This window comes from Narcine bancroftii, chromosome 1 (genome assembly GCF_036971445.1).
Source record: "Narcine bancroftii isolate sNarBan1 chromosome 1, sNarBan1.hap1, whole genome shotgun sequence".
Lineage (NCBI taxonomy): Eukaryota > Metazoa > Chordata > Chondrichthyes > Torpediniformes > Narcinidae > Narcine > Narcine bancroftii.
Window position 1 is genome coordinate 484,732,888 of NC_091469.1, and position 16,848 is coordinate 484,749,735.

Genomic DNA, 16,848 nt, shown 5'->3' on the forward strand with positions numbered 1-16,848 from the left:
GATCCTCTCTGCCATTCTTATAGTCCTGTGGTTTGATCTCCAATCCATTTCTCTGCAGCAACCATACCACAATGTGATGCTGCTGGCCGAGATGCTTTTGAAAGAGCTCCTCTAGAAGGTTGACATAATGGTGGCCGGTAGACTTGCCCGCTTCAGTCTTCTCAGGAAGTGCAGTCACTGTGGCGCCTTCCTGCTAAGTGAGATGCTCCTGCTAAGTGAGATGTTGTGTAGCCATGATAGGTCACTAATTAAGTGAACTCCAAGGAACTTGGTGCTCTTTACTCTCTCCACTACACAGTTGTTGATTTGTAGAGGAGGAAGTTCATTCCTGATTCTTCCGAAGTCTACGATTATCTCCTTCATCTTGTCCACATTGAGACTCAGGTTGTTATTCTCACACCATATCACGAGATTTTCCACCTCTCCTCTTGACTGATCATGGTTGTTTAAGAAGAATTTGGACAGGTACATGGATGGGATGGGTATGGAAGGTACAGTAACTGAGGTGTCTACTCACAGGGTTTATTGAAACACCCATCTACAACTGTGCTTATTCACACCACGTTCATATAAAAATGAATATGCACATGTGCATACACATTTGTCCTGTGATGTCAAACACAACCTGAGTGGCAGAAGACATCAATTCCTCTGCCTGCCCCTGATCACCACCCCACAATGGCCTTGAAAACAAAACTTTTTGTATGTCCATCTCCCACTTCTGCCAGCATTATGGACTTTTCTCACTGAGACATCTACAGCTGGCCTCCTTACCCCATGAACTGCTACAGAAATTAGGCCACAGAAGGATTTGGTCAACATAACAGCTTCAGATTCCCAAATCCACCACTATGTCTGGTGAGGACATTTGACAAGCCTGAAGGACAAAAGCAATGATCCAAGATGAGACTTACCATAGGGACCGGAGTTGACAATCCGTAGGGAACGGGACACAGTGTCACCTCCAGAAATGTGGGTTCCAAACCTATAAAAGGATACATCAAGGCCTCCTCATTCCTGGGTTGCATCAGCAATACGTAAAACTCAAATAACACTGTACAATGAAGATTTTGCTTCCTGAACACTTTATAGTATTTTTTTAATGGATTTTGGGCTGCTGATCAATGAGATCACCTTAAAATTTTCCAATCGTGTACCATTATTGAGATATAACCCATTTTTGTGATTTCCTATCATATTTTATGTCTGCTTCATACATACATATCTTTGAAAATTCATTTCTGCATTTACTCGTGGACGCCTTCCCCGCTGATCTTGGTGCAGTCAGTGACGAACACAGTGAGAAGTTTCACCAGGACATTGCAACCATGGAAAAGTGGTATCAGGGTGTCTGGAAACCATCGATGCTGGTCAACTATTGTTGGACACTGATGTGAGAGGCATCAGATGCTGAGTACAAACAAAAATCAGTGGCAAAACATTTTAGGCCAGTAGAATTAACGCAATGCTTCAGCATCATGTGATTGGTTACGGAGCCCAGATGACCCCAAAAACCAGCTGCAATAGATACGCCCCACAACACAGGGGTACTTAAACAAAAATAGTTTTTAATTATATTTGAACAAGAAACAGAATTAAACTTTAACTTATCACTTAACCTACTTAATCCCCCTCTAATACTAAGCGCAGGTGTGTGTAATGTGTATTTAGGCTTAGAAAAGTTCAATCTCACGGGTTGCAGGCAATTCTTGGACTGTGCACAGAAGTTAGTATTAATAAAGTCCACCAGGCTTTGGTGCTTAACAGGCAAATGGTTACCACTCAGGAGGGTTCTGGTTGGTTTTCTGAGAGAGATTCCTTTTTCAGGACATCAGCAACTGATTCCTTCTCAATCAGTCTTGCTGACGAAACTTGCCCCCTTTCAGGGTTCTCCAGATGATCCTCTTTCTTTCAGGTCACCTTTCAGACAGCTGGTCTTCTCCTTTGACCAGGCAGCCTTCCAAAGTTTGCCAGCTTGTCCCTCTGGAACTGATTTCTCTGTCTCTCCTTCTCTCCCAGCTCCCTCCCTCTCTGAGAGCAAAGCTGTTCTCCCCTGAGTCTCTCCTCTCTATTTTCACTCCCTCCCTCTCTGAGTCTCTGCCTGCAAAGATCACATGCTCTCCCAGGCAAGTTGCTGAATGTTGCTACTTTGTTGCCACCTGCAAAAGTCCTGCAAATATTCTGCAAAAATTTAAAATGTTCCCGGGCAACCTGCTCTAACAATTCCTCCCAAACCACCTCTAAATACTCTGTCACAGATTAAATATGCTAAATTCAATAAAAGTTAATTTAATATTTCTCAATTTTCCTTCATGATTTTATAGGTTTGGAACGCACATTTATGCAGGTGACAATGTGTCCCGTTCCCAACAGATTGTCAACACTGGTCCCTCTGGTAGATCTTATCCACTGCAATACGCCTACCATCACAATCGCTCCACAGCAATATTCCACTCTGGATCACCTTGAAAATAGCAACTCATACATACAGTTGCTCTTCATAGACTGCAGCTCAGCCGTCACGACCAGTATTCCCTCAGTACTGGTCAAGAAGTTCTAAACCCTGGGCCTCTGAACCCACCTCTGCAACTGGATCCTTGACTCTATCCTCAATGACTCCCACCACCCAGGCCACGCCCTCTTCACTCTGTTACCATCATGGAAAAATGTGCAAGAGGTCTCAGTAGCTCAAGGTCAGATTCCTCCCCACTGCCATCAGACTCCTGAATGATCAATGAACCAAAGGCACTGCCTGGCTTTAACTCTTGGTACATTATTTTTATTTATTGTTGTAAGGTGGTTTAATATGAATGTTTGCTCTGTGAAGCTGCCCCAAAACAACAAAATTTGTGATTTGTTCATGACAACAAATTCTCAGTCTGATTCTGTGAATCAGCAAATCTGAAATTATCTTTATGTTCAGTATGAAGTTAGAACCGTAGAACACTACAGCATAGAAACAGCCCTTCTTATCTGTGCTGAACCATTTTTTTTTGCCTAGTTCCACCGACACTCAGCCCTCCGTACCTCTCCCATCAATGTACCTGTCCAAATTCTTCTTAAATGTTAAAATTGAGTCTGCATTCACCACTTCAGCAGGCAGCTCATGTGAAGAAGTTTGCCCCACTGTTCCCCCTAAACTTTTCCCCTTTTACTCTTAACGCACAGCATCTGGTTTTTAACCTTGGCTACCCTCAGTGGAAAAAAAAACCAATCTACATTTAGTAAAAACAGCAGGTCAAGCTTTATATAGCAAAGATAAATACATAACTCACGTTTTGGGCTTGAGCCCTTCATCAGATTATGGAAAAACGTTGGCAGGCATCCAAACAAAAGAATAGGGGGGAGGTATGGTTGCAAAGGCAGGAGGTGACAGGTGGAGAAGGGAAGGAGGGGACAGCAGTGATCAAGGTGAGGAGGGAAGGCTTGGTGAATGGAGGGGGAAGGGAGGAAAGAGAACTGGACAGGGGAAGGGGGAAGAGGAGAGCAGATTAGCAGAAACTGGAAAAGTCGATGTTAATGCCATCTGGCTGGAGGGTGCCCAGATGGAAAATCAGGAGTTTTTCCTCCAATTTACAGGTATTCTTGGTGGGATAGTACATAAGACCATAGTCAGATATGTGAGTGTGGGAGTGGGGCACAGAACTGAAATGGTTGACATCTGGGAGGTCACTGTCGCTGATGTGAAGTGATCTCCCAATCTGCATCCAGTCTCTCCGACAGAGAGAAGGCCTCAAAGGGAGCACCAGACGTAGTAAATCACTGGGTCCATGGTTCCCATACTCCCCGACCATTCCTTTGGGCCCTGGTTCCCACATTCACCAAACACTCACTGGGTCCCTGGTTCCCACACTCCCCGACCATTCACTGGGGTACTGGTTCCTACACTCCCCGACCACTCACTGGGGCCCTAGTTCCCACACTCCCCAACCACTCACTGGGGCCCTAGTTCCCACACTCCCTGACCACTCACAGGGGCCCTGGATCCCACACCCCTTGACCACTCACTGAGGCCTGGTTCCCATACTCCTTGACCACTCACTGGGGCCCTGGTTCCCATACTCCTTGACCACTCACTGAGGCCTTGGTTCCCACACCCCTTGACCACTCACTAGGACCTGGTTCCCACATTCCTTGACCACTCACTGGGGCCCTGGTTCCCACACTCCTTGACCATTCACTGAGGCCCTGGTTCCCACACCCCTTGACCACTCACTGAGGCCCTGGTTCCCACATTCCTTGACCACTCATTGGGGCCCTGGTTCCCACACTCCTCGACCACTCACTGGGGACCTGGATCCCATACTCCCCCACCACTCAATGTGTTCCTGGTTCCCACATTCCTTGACCACTCACTGGGGCCCTGGTTCCCACAATCCTTGACCATTCACTGAGGCCCTGGTTCCCACACCCCTTGACCACTCAATGTGTTCCTGGATCCCACACTCCTTGGCCACTCACTGAGGCCCTGTTTCATACATTCCTTGACCACTTCCAGGGGTATGTTTCCAATGCTTCCTGATTCTCACTGGATGTCAGGGTTCCACACATCCTGTCCTCTCCATATCCCTGGCTCCCATTCTCCAACCACACAATTTACATAACTAGTGTAATGGGTATATTATATTTGATATTATATATAAATTGTAGGGATTCACAAAACAGATCTCATTTAAAATGCAAGAGCTTTGCTGAAAGAGCTTTGAGGCACCAGTGATTTTGCAAAAGCTTTGAAGGATGCCTATGGAGACTCACAAGTAGGTGTTAATTGACATGCTGTGGAGTGATGGACATTTGAACATTTGAATAGGCTCAGAAGATTGGGTCTGGGGCCTTTGTGGTGTGGGGGAGGGGGGTGTCATGTGGTTTTGCAAGCAGAGAGAGAGAGATAAAACCAAACAGGCTTTCTGTGTGTGTGTGTGTGTGTGTGTGTGTGTGTGTGTGTGTGTGTGTGTGTGTGTGTGTGTGTGTGTGTGTGAGAGAGAGAATTCAAATTCTGCAGTGGCTTTTGGGGTTCTCTGGGCCCATAACACTAAGGTCTCAGTAGTGGGTATGATGAGTATCACAGGTCTTGTGAGTGTTAGTGAATGTAGAAACCAGGGAATTACGAGTCAAGAAATAAGAGGGTTAACTTATGAGAAGAGATTGATGGGGGTGTATGAGGTGTCTAGGGAGGGGTAGCACCTCTGGTGAGGGGAGGGAGTCCTGTCATGCACTTTTCAGGCAGTTCGTCCACCTTTAGTCCCCACTTGATGCTCAGCTCTCACCTGCGCAGCGGCCATAGCCAATAAACTGTTTCCGTAGACGGGCTACACCAAGTGAGGGTAGCCGACGGGCCTTTGACCCTCGGTGAGATGAGGGATCTGTCTATCCTAGTGTGTGAAGACTGGATTGAGTGGAAGAGGCCAATTAATGGTCCAACGGTGAAGAAGGCCATTGTGGAGAGCTAAGAGCACGACAAGACACTGAGACATATGGTCATCCAATACAGACAAAGAAGTCTCCAGCTGTAACGGTGTCTGAGCCACTGGATCAAGGTCTTTTCTGGCGAGAGAGTGGGATCATCCAGTACATCTATGAATCCTCCATGCATGCAGCCAGGCATACAGCCCTTTCTCTGTTGCATGGAATTCTAGGAGGGCAGATCCGCCATCGTTTTTCCCCATGGTGTTTATAAATTGTATGCGACTTTCCCATGCTATTTAAATTGTACACATTAGCACTACCAACTTTCCCACCTGTTTAAAAATTGTCCACTCTCGCTATTTATTACTCGCAGTTTCCCATGGTTATAAAGGTCGGCACAACAACAGGGACTGAAAGGCTCATACTTAAAGCTTAAAGCTGAATTATGTAATAATTAGGCATGATTAATTTTGTTCAAATATAAGATCATTGGTCAGGATTTAGGGCAGGTCCACCAATCGCTCAATGCATCACGATGTCACCAGTAGAAGGTAGAACAGTCCTAACCTTGGGGATGGCTCCTTGCAAGTATGAAAGTGTCTCAGTTAGGAGTAGTCAAGTGTGAAAAGCCAAACCCCCATTCCTATCCCGGGACACTGAATAGCCAATTTAGTGGGATGTAAGTGTGAAAGGGGCTTTAGTGTTACCTGCAAACTTGCTGACCCAATTTACCACATTATCATCTAGATCACACATGTCAAAGTCTGGCCCGCGGGCCAAATTTGGCCCGCGATATAATTATATTTGGCCCGCAAGATTATTTCAAATATGTATTAGAGGTGGCCCGCTGGCTGCCGCGCCAGTATAGCGCATGCACAGTAATACACAAATCCCAGAATGCATTGGCGTCAGCCTGCTAATCACCCCCACCTCCTCTGTTTACGTTGCAGGGTCTCACCATGGACTCTGGTTTTGGGGCCTGGCATGTGTCAGGGGAAGCCAAGGCCGCTTCCCAGCTCCCGGAACCGGAGGCCTCGGGCCTGACCTCGCCAGGACCGTTGCCCACTCCCCCACCCTGCCACAGGCCGATCCGCGACTCACGGTAACGGGGCCGCTGATCCGCCGAGATGCCGCCCTGCAGCAAGAGCCGATACCCCCGCACTGTCGTTATCCAACCCGATCGCCCGCAAACCCTGCCCTCCCGCACACAGGCCTGAGTAAGTATTATGAACTTTAATCTCAGGATAAAACGATCTTCCAATAGTTTCATGTCACAGTGATAAATATATTCCTGGTTAAAAATGGTCCTGCACCTGGATACAAGCTCATTAGGCATAAAACTTGAAAAGTGTGTAAATCAAAGGATATCTGTACCAATGGAAAAAGGGCATGGCAAATAACCCTGCTAGAGTTCATGCCCACAACCAGTCACCCATTTGATTGTTTCAGGAATCATGTTATTCTCCCACATTCTCAATAGCCCTCAGATTTTACTATTCGACAGCACACTAGCAACATTTGACAAATCCTCTATAGAGAAAGATTATTTATTGAATATTTTATTTCTCATTTGTTAATGCTTCTGGAAAGAGTTTATCCAAAACTATTATTAAACATTTATTTTAATAAGAAAAAGTTTAACATTACAGATGTTGAAAGAAGAGAAAACACACAGATGTTGTTGAAAATTTTCAATAAATATTTAGTTCGGCCCTCGACTTAGTCCAAGTTTTTAATTTTGGCCCTCCGTGAATTTGAGTTTGACGCCCCTGATCTAGATCATTGATAGAGGTAATAAACAGCAATGTGTTGTTCCTATTTTACAATATTTCAATGAAGTGAAGGGAACATTGGATAAGAATCTAGCCTCGGATGAGGGCAGATAATGTAGAAATAGGAAGGAGATAGGTTAGATAAAAGCGGGGAGGTTGCTTCCACTAGTACATGAGATAAGAACTCAGGACGTAGCCTTAAGATTCAAGGAGTATATTCAAGTTAGAGGAACTCCAGAATGGAGGACCATCGCCTTCCCAAGATCGTGTTATATGGCAAGCTCTCCACTGGCCACCGTGACAGAGGTGCACCAAAGAAAAGGTACAAGGACTGCCTAAAGAAATCTCTTGGTGCCTCCCACATTGACCACCGCCAGTGGGCTGATAACGCCTCAAACCGTGCATCTTGGCGCCTCACAGTTTGGCGGGCAGCAACCTCCTTTGAAGAAGACCGCAGAGCCCACCTCACTGACAAAAGGCAAAGGAGGAAAAACCCAACACCCAACCCCAACCAACCAATTTTCCCCTGCAACCGCTGCAACCGTGTCTGCCTGTCCCGCATCGGACTTGTCAGCCACAAACGAGCCTGCAGCTGACGTGGACTTTTTACCCCCTCCATAAATCTTCGTCCGCGAAGCCAAGCCAAAGAAAAGAAAATAAATCTGTGGAATCTGGTGAGGCTGCCTCATTAAATATATTTAAGTCGCAAATGCTTAGATTTTGAACAGAGGAGAAAATAAGGGTTACAGGGAATGGGAGTATCAGTGGAGCTGACACACGGCTGGATTAGCAATGATTTGATTGAATGGTGAAGTGGACCCAATGGGCCAGACAGGTTCCTGCTCCAATTTCTGGATTGGAGAGCTTGCCTCATGAGGATTGGTCTTTTCTGCTTGGAGTGACAGAGGATGAGTAGTGTCCTGATTGCGGTGTATATGGATATTGAGAGGCATTGATCGTGTGCATGAGCAGAGGCATTTGCATAGGGCTGAAATGGCTAACACGAGGGGTATAGTTTTAAGATGCCTGGGAGAAAATACAGGGGGGGATGTAAGGGGCAAGTTCTTCACACAGAGAGTGGTGGGTGCATAGAATGCGCTGCTGGCAATGGAAGTGGAAGCAGATGCAATAGGATCTTTTAAGAGACTATTAAATGGGTACATGGAACTGAGAAAAATGGAGGGTTGTGCAGTCGGGGAATTCTAACCAGGTTATTAGGTCAGCAAAAATCTGTGGGCCAAAGGATCATAATGCATTGGTCAGGAATTAGGGCAGGTCCACCATCACTCGATGCGTCACGATGTCACCAGGAGAAGGTAGAACAGTCCTTACCCCAGGGATGGTCGAAACAGAGGGATGCAAATAGAGGAGTTGAAATAGAAGGGTGCAAACAGAGGGGTGAAAAGGCCTGTGCATCTATAGCAAGGATTTCGATTATAGTATGACAATAAACTCTCATCTTATCCCTTCTATGTTCGATGTAACAAGCCATAAACAGGAAGGAAACCAAATCAAAATCATACATCAAATAATTCTTTTACCTGACTATGGGGCCTTGTTTCTGGTTGTCCTTCTGTGGGCCCAAGACCTTGAAGTACAGTGGAACGCCTCTAACGGACAACCGTATCGGGATAGAGGTAGGCTCGAGGTCCCCGATCTAAAAGAAGGATTTTACAGTCAAAATGGAGATAAAAACAGATTATTGAGGAGGTTCATAGAACATTTCCACGGTCTCTAAGACTCCAACAGATGCATCCATCGACAACTGTTTATCAATGTGTAAAGCAGATCCTTTCACACTGCCTGCTGTGGAGCTGTACCCACTGAGCAGGTAGATTCGATGCCTTCTCACCCTTTACTTCTATTAGACTTACATGGCTACTGCCACACAGTTGTGGAAGGGTGACATTATGATGTCCAGCAGAGGGTGGGCTTATACCCAACACCAACCACGACTATTAAACAGAACAGTCCAGAGAAAGTTGAAGAATAATCTAATGTTGTTTTAAAATTACCCAAGAGCTTCAATAAAAGTAGGTACCAGGGCCATGAAAACGAGGTGCCCCTAACAAATTTAGTGAAGACATTATTATCCAGAGTGGTTAGAATGGGGAACATCAAAACCAGATGGAGCATCAGAGGGAATAGTGCAGAATGATTCAAAGGGAACCTTGATAAACATGAGGGAGAAAGGAACATAAGGAAAGCACAGGATGGAGGGATAGGAGCAGGCTTGTTTGAAGGATTTATACTGAGGGAATGCTGATGAGGGCACATTCCAGGCTGCAGGAGTACATGCTGATGGGCGCAATGAGGCTTAGTGTAGCCTATGTGAGGATTGGCCACAGTCTAGAGTCCTTCCATCCCTGGGCATTGAGGGGCCCCTCAAACAACAGAGAAGGGATGACAAGGTGCCACAGAGCTGGCAATGTTGCTAAATAGAAATGAATGAAACAATGTACAGTGGTGGAAATGTATGGATACAACACTAAGGTTGTGAGACTGAATGGTTTTCCTTTTGTTGATAATTTATCGTGAATGAAATCTATTTTTGGTTTAAAAAATACTAGCATGGGTGGGGTTGGGCCGACTGCTGTAGTTAGTAGGTAAGGAACAATAAAATGAGAGTCATTGATGACTTCCACAGGAGCACTCATAGGATCATAGACTGGTACGGAGGTGCCAACGCTCAGGAAAAGGAACAATTCCAGAGGGTTGCTAACTCAGCCTGTGACATCATGGGCACCAGTCTTCAACCCATCAAGGACATCTGCAAGAGGTGGTGTCTTAAGAAAGCTGTCTCTATCTTCCAGAACCCCTACCTCCCAAACCATGCCCTCCTCACTCTGCTACCTTCGGGAAAAAGGTACAGGAGCCTGAAGATGAGCACTCAGAGGCACAAGGACATTATCTTCCCCGCTGTCGTCAGATTCCTGAATGATCAATGAACCAAAGAGCCTGCCTTTGATGTTTTCTTGCACTATTTTTATTTATTTTGTAGGATCATTTATATAAATGTTTGCTTTGTGATTGCTTCTCCAAAACAACACATTTCATGATATGATCATTTTGATTCTGATAAAGAAAGGGAATACTAACTTTGCAAATGAGGTGGTCGGAATAGGCTCCCCACATGTTGGCATAGGCAGTAATTTCTATCACCAGCTGCTGGAATGGCTCCAGGGTTCCTGTCGCAGGTTGCACAACAAATGCTGCACCTTTCTTGTGGTTGAGCAACGCATCCGCAAATTCTGTCAGGAGGAACACAAAACTTTAGACACCCTGAAAGTAGTTGTCCAAATGTTTCCGTGGCCATGACTGAGCTGGGACACGCGTGTAATTATAATGTGGCCTTACAACTATTGCTGGTGCGGATTCGCGGAGAGCGGGGCAGCGAAGACATGGCACTTCTCTGCAATGTTTTATTGCCCAGTCCGACTACTGATGGCTCCGTACTGGCTTCTAACGGCCTAAAGGAGCCGATGGTGTTTTACTTTAAAATCCTGCAATTGCGGGGTCTGGGCCCAAGTTGGTGGTGCCTGTGCTGGCAGCAGCCTTGAGGATTTACAGACTCTGGGGAAGAAGAGAACTGGTGCAGGGCCCCAGAAAACAGAGGGAATAACCCCGTTTGAGAAGGAGAAGCATAGGTGAAGACCCTCTAGGACAGCGAGAGGCTCAGTGACCACCCAGGCTGCAGGCTGCTAGCAACTTGCATCTGATGGACCGACACGGGCTATGGACTACTGGAGACTGGCTCATGGGAACCAGGAATCAGAACTAGGATTCGATAGGGTGCTGAGGGAAAGAAAGGCTGCCAAAGAAAAAACTCCTGATCACATCAAGGGGTTGGATCTGGATACTGGGTATTCAATGGATAGAACAGGGGTCTGTGTGGCTGCAGTAATCTGGAGGCAAATCTATGAACACTCAGTAATTCTGAGGGGTCTCTCTTTGGCTTCTCTTTCTCTCACTGTAAGGACCAATACTAATAGTGACTCTGTCTGCCTTACGGCAGACTAAAGGAACTTCCATGTGATATTATATTTTCTGTTTTATTACATGACAATAAAAAAATCTTGAATCTTGAAGATCTGAGGGGTAGGGTAAAATTGTATTTTAAAACTCTTGGTTTATGGAAACTGTCCTATCAGTTTAGGCAGGCCAAAGATTTGCCAAAACTATTTTCCGATTATACGATGGTTGTCGACAGAATCGCAGATGGTAATGAGGAAACATACAGGAGGAAGATAGATGAGCTCGTTGAGTGGTATCGCAACTACAACACTACGCTCAACATTAACAAAGCCAAGGAGATAATTGTGGGCTTCAGGAGGAAGTCAGGGGAACACGACCCAGTCCTCATCGAGGGGTCAGCAGTGGAGAGGGTCAAGAACTTCAAATTCCAGGGTGTTAACATCTCTGAGGATCCATCCTGGAGCCTCCAAGTCAATAATGAAGAAAGCTTACCAGTGGCTATACTTTGTGGGGAGTCTGAAGTGATTCGATATGTCACCAAAGACTCTCAAAAACTTGTACATGGAGAACACTCTGGCTGGTTGTTTCACAATCTGGTATGGAGGTGCCAATGCTCAGGAGAAGAAAAAATTCCAGGGGGTTGTTAACTGTGCCAGTGATATCACGGACCCCAAACTTTACCCCATCGAGGACATCTACTTTTGTAGGCGGTGTCTTAAGAAAGTAGCTACTATCCTCAAGGACCCCCACCACCCGGGCCATGCCCTCTTCATTCTGCAACCATTGGGAAAAAGGTACAGGAACCCAAAAACGAGCACTCAGCGGCACAAGGACAGCTTCATCAGATTGCTGAATTGACAATGAAGCACTGACACTGCCTCACTTTGACTGTTTCTTTTCCTTGCACTATTTTTATTTTTAAGGTGGTTTATATAAATGTTTACACGATGACGCTGCTGTAAAACAAGGAATTTTGTGACATCTTCATGACAATAAATTCTGATTCTGATTCCATGAATGTGAAAAACCTCAGAGCATGGTTCACAACTTACTACAGAGTTATATCTACAGTGAGAATGTAATTATATTCTTACCACGCTGCAGTTGCTCCAGAGACTTGGCTGGTCCTTCCGTAAGATTCACTGTTCTCTTCAGGAGTGGCATCTTTGAACTTCAATATTAGTACATGATACAGAGTTATTCTTACATATTGAGAGTTATGAAAATATGATCTAGAGCAGCTCATCTCAACCTTTTTGTGGCTATGGCCCACCTAGGACTGCTCAACGTTTATGGGCCTCCTTTCCTATGATGCAGTCAGGGTTTGGTTGCATCAGTACTGACTGCATAAAAATCATGAAAATATTTGTGTTACATGAAAAGAAACCAAAACATCTACTCAAATGTCTGTCTGGTACAGAGTTGCTCTACAAAACTCCAAAGGGTTGAGTGTGAGGTGTTGCATTTTGGAAGGATAAACTAAAGTAGACCATGCACGGTAAGCGGTAGGGCACTGAAGAACAGAGGGATGTGGGAATACAGATAGATAATTCCTTGAAAGTGGCATCACAGGTGGATAGGGTTGTAAGGAGAGCTTTTGGCACATTGGCCTTCATAAATCAAAATATTGGTTATCAGAGTTGGGATGTTATGCTGAAGGTGTATAAGACATTGGTGAGGAAAGAGTTTCTCCAGGTTTTAAGTGTTTTTTTTACTACAATCACAGTGTCTGTAGACTTTCGTGTTTCTAACTACAGGAAAGCTATGAATAAGATATGGAGAAAGACTGAGTAGACTGGGTATTTATTCATTGGACCGTAGAAGGTTGCGAGGGGATTTGATAGAGGTATATAAAATTATGAGAGGGATGGATAGAGTAGATGTGAATAGGCTCTTCCCCTTGAGGGTAGGGGAGATTGGAATGAGGGGTCATAAGTTAAAGGTTAGAGGGCAAAACTTTATAAGTAACATGAGAGGAAGCTTCTTCTCACTCAGAGAGTGGTGGCTGAGTGGAATGACCTTCCGGAAGAGGTAGTTGCAGCAGGGTCAATTCTGTCATTTAAGTGGAGATTGGATGAGTGCATGGATGTGAGGGGGTTGGAGGGTTATGGGCAGGGAGCAGGTAGATGGAACTAGTGGAGTTCACTTAAATCGGTTCAGTCTAGAAATTACAGTTTCCATACTGTAATTGTTATATGGTGAAGGTAGAAAGAGTGCAGAGAAGATTTACTTGGATGTTGTCTGGATTTCAGGAACTGAGTTACAGGAAAAGGTTAAACAGGTTAGGACTTCATTCCCTGGGCCATAGATGATGAGGGGAGATTTGATAGAGGTATTTAAAATTATGAGGGGGATAGATAAATACAAGTAGGCTTTGCCCACTGAGGTTATGTGAGAAACAAAGCAAAAGATATCAGTTAAGGGTGAAAGGGATGAAGTTTAGGGGGACCTTCTTCACACAGAGTGGTGGGTGAATGGAACGAGCTGCCAGCTGAAGTGGTGAATGTGGGTTCATAAGAAAAATTTGGACAGGTACATGGATGGGAGGGGTATGCTGGGATGTGGAACGGGTGCAGGTCAGTGGTTCTAGGCAAAATCATAGTTCAGCACAGACTAGAAGGGGCTGTTTTCTGTGCTGTAAAGTTCTATGGTTCTCTATGAAATACAAAATAAGGGAAAAGCAAAATGCTGGCAGAACTCAAAAGGTCAGGCAGCATCTGTGGCAAAAAATGGGCAGCTGAATCGCTGCTGAAGTCCTGAAACAGGATTTTGACTAGATGTATCAACATTTTTCTTCCACTCATGCTGCCTGATCTGTAGAGTTCTTCCAGAGTTTATTTTTTTGTGCTAGATCCCCGATTACACAAAGACATGTGGAACGCATAACAAAGTTAGTACTTAGAGCAGTGATCATTTCTCATCATTCATTTTCGTATATCCTTGGAGCATAAGAGAATCCCCCCCCCCCAAATTCCTCACAATCTATTCTCTCACATGGCGGCACAATTAGTGTAGCAGTTAGTACAACACTATTCCAACGTCGGCGGCCTGGGTTCGAATCTGGCGCTGACTGTATGGAGTTTGTACGTTCTTCCTGTGACCACGTAGGTTTCTTCCTGGTGCTCCGGTTTCTTCTCACATTCCAAAGATGCACGGGGATTGTAGATTTGTTGGCCACATGGGTATAAATTATGGCGTGCACACATGGGAGGGAAGGGCCTGTAACTGAGCTGTATCTCAAAACTAAAATTAAAATATGCCCATTAACAACTCCCTAATTCTCCTATCACTCATCAACTCTGGAGTCATTTACAGTATGCAAAATAAGGAGATGCTGGAGGAACCTAGACGGCCTCGCTTTGTCCATAGGAGGTAAAGATATATTACCAACATTTCAGGCCTGACCTCTTCCTTAAGGTGAAAAAAGAACAGCTGTCTGAATGTACAGCGCCCATTAGCCCAACTTTGGGGTGAAGGGGGAATCCGGAGCATCTGTGGGAAACCCATGCAGTAACAGGGAACGTCCAAATTCCACACAGACAGCTGGGAGTGAGCGGAACCACATGCAGCACCATAATGTTTCCCATATTTATGTGTGAACTTACAACTGAAAGGACCACGAGTTAATACCCATGACTGATGCCCTTGAGATGGTAGTCTCTATTTTTAACCTCAGAAGTCTGTGTAGGCAAACACCAGAGTAAGGGGAAGATTGTGATAGTACAGACCTATCACCAATGTATATAGTTACAGTATCTAGAGTGTAATGACTGTGCTTACAGCGATTGGCTGAGAGCTTAGCCACACCTACTGTCTGGGCCTTAAAGGGTTGTGTCCCTAGCCAGGTCGGATCATTCCGGACTGGTCGGCCACCTGAGAAGAGTTCCTGTCTTTTGCTAATAAAAGCCTTGGTTTGGATTAACAAGTCTTTGGTTCTTTCGATGAGCTCTACAAAGATAATGAGAGAAACATGAAAGGCTGTAGGTGCTGTGATTGTAGTAAAAACACACTGAAATGCTGGAGGAACAAAGCTGGTCTTGCAGTGTCCATAGGAGGCAAAGATCTATTGCCAACGTTTTGGTCCTGAGCCCTTCTTCAAGGAATAAGCAGAATGAACAAAGAACAGGAAATCTCAGCATACAGACAATGCTGGCCGGGGGGGGGGGGGGGAGGGGGGGGGGCGGTGGGGGGGTGTGGAGAAAGATCATCAAAAGGTGTTAATTGGATATGATAAGGGAGAGGTGAAAATTGATTATGTCTGTGTGAAGGGAGACAGGGAAAAGGAAGAGGGACAGAGTTGGAGGGGAGGGGGGGTAAGGAAGTGGAGGGGATGGGGTTAAACAAAAGCCAGAGAGGTCGATATTAATGCCATCCAGTTGGAGGGGGCCCAGTAGTAAGATGAGGTGTTGTCCCTCCAATTTGCGAGTGGTCTCAGTCTAGCAGTGCATGAGTCCATGGACAGACATGTCAGCAAGGGATTGGGATAGGGAAAAGAAATGGGTGGCCACTGGGAGATCCACACTATTGTGGCAGACAGAGCTGAGATGCTCAGCAAAGCAATTTCCCAGTCTGCACCCAGTCCCTCCGATGTAGAGCCCACCACAACGGGAGCACCAGATGCAGTAGATGATCCCTACACATTCACAAGTGGTTCACTTGCAAGGGGAAGATAATTACTAGAAGCCTGACTGGTAAGTTGGGTGCTTTTATTCTGCTCATTTCTATGCAATGAACTTGATTTTTTTGGTTGAGCAGCAGAGGGAAGATTGACTGTTTCTGCGACTTACTGACTGGGTGGATCAGGTAGTCGGCTGTCTGGATGTGGGAATGGAGGGCAGCTGCTGAAGTAGTCCACTTCTAGGCTGAATGGGCCTGCGATGGCAGTGGTGTTGCTCATTAGCAGTTTTCTCTTCACTGTGCCGTGTACCATCATTTCACTGAAGTCCAGAACTGGAAAGTCACTGTGTCAAAAAGGAATGGAGTTAAAAATCACACTATGGCCACAAGACACTTGTATGAAATGTAAACTGGGAGAAGATGGAGGGACTCAACGGGTCAGGCAGCTACCATGGGTAGAAATGCTCAGCTAACTTTCTGGGTCAGGACCCTTCACTGAGTCTGAAAATACCAGGTGTTTCTCTCTCGTATGAAATGTGTTTACCAGGGCTTCTAACATTGGGCAGTCTGACATATGACAGTAATTAAAGTTTAATATCCATTTAAATGCTGCAAAGACAGTTGGAACCCACACAGGAATGTGCAGGCATGTTTGGCGTAGTGGTTAGTGAAACACCTTTGCAGTGATTGGGACTGTAGTTCAAGTCCCACAATGTCTTTAAGGAGTTTTCCCCAGAGGCTCCGGTTTCCTCCCACTGTTTGAAATGTACCAGGGGTGTAGGCTAATTGGTATAAATTGGGCAACATGGACTCATGGGCCAAAATGGCCTGTTACTGTGCTGTATGTCTGTGATGTTGCTGGGAGTGGAAGGCTTGAGTTATAGAGAGAAGTTGAATAGACACTAGGATGACCTTTGTTACGAACTAACAACCCTTTTAATTGTGTTTGGGACTAAAGGGACTTTGTTAGCACTAACACAGGAACAGCAATGGAAAATTCATCAGATCGTGGTAAATTCAAAATAACCGTTTTTATTAAACTATTAATAACATAAAAATTTCTTACTTATCTCCAAAT

At 45.3% G+C, this 16,848-nt stretch overlaps 1 protein-coding gene across 3 annotated transcripts in view; it reads right to left on the minus strand.

Annotated features, from left to right (window-relative positions):
* dlec1 (DLEC1 cilia and flagella associated protein) overlaps nt 1-16,848 on the minus strand; it is a 191,340-nt gene that overhangs the window by 40,156 nt on the left and 134,336 nt on the right. For all 3 annotated transcript variants that reach the window (XM_069914929.1, XM_069914926.1, XM_069914927.1), the window contains 5 exons: nt 15,941-16,114; nt 12,248-12,324; nt 10,278-10,429; nt 8,720-8,835; nt 915-985 (listed from right to left, as the gene is read on the minus strand). In XM_069914929.1, coding sequence (XP_069771030.1) covers nt 915-985; nt 8,720-8,835; nt 10,278-10,429; nt 12,248-12,324; nt 15,941-16,114 — 590 coding nt within the window. The remainder of the gene's footprint in view (nt 1-914; nt 986-8,719; nt 8,836-10,277; nt 10,430-12,247; nt 12,325-15,940; nt 16,115-16,848) is intronic.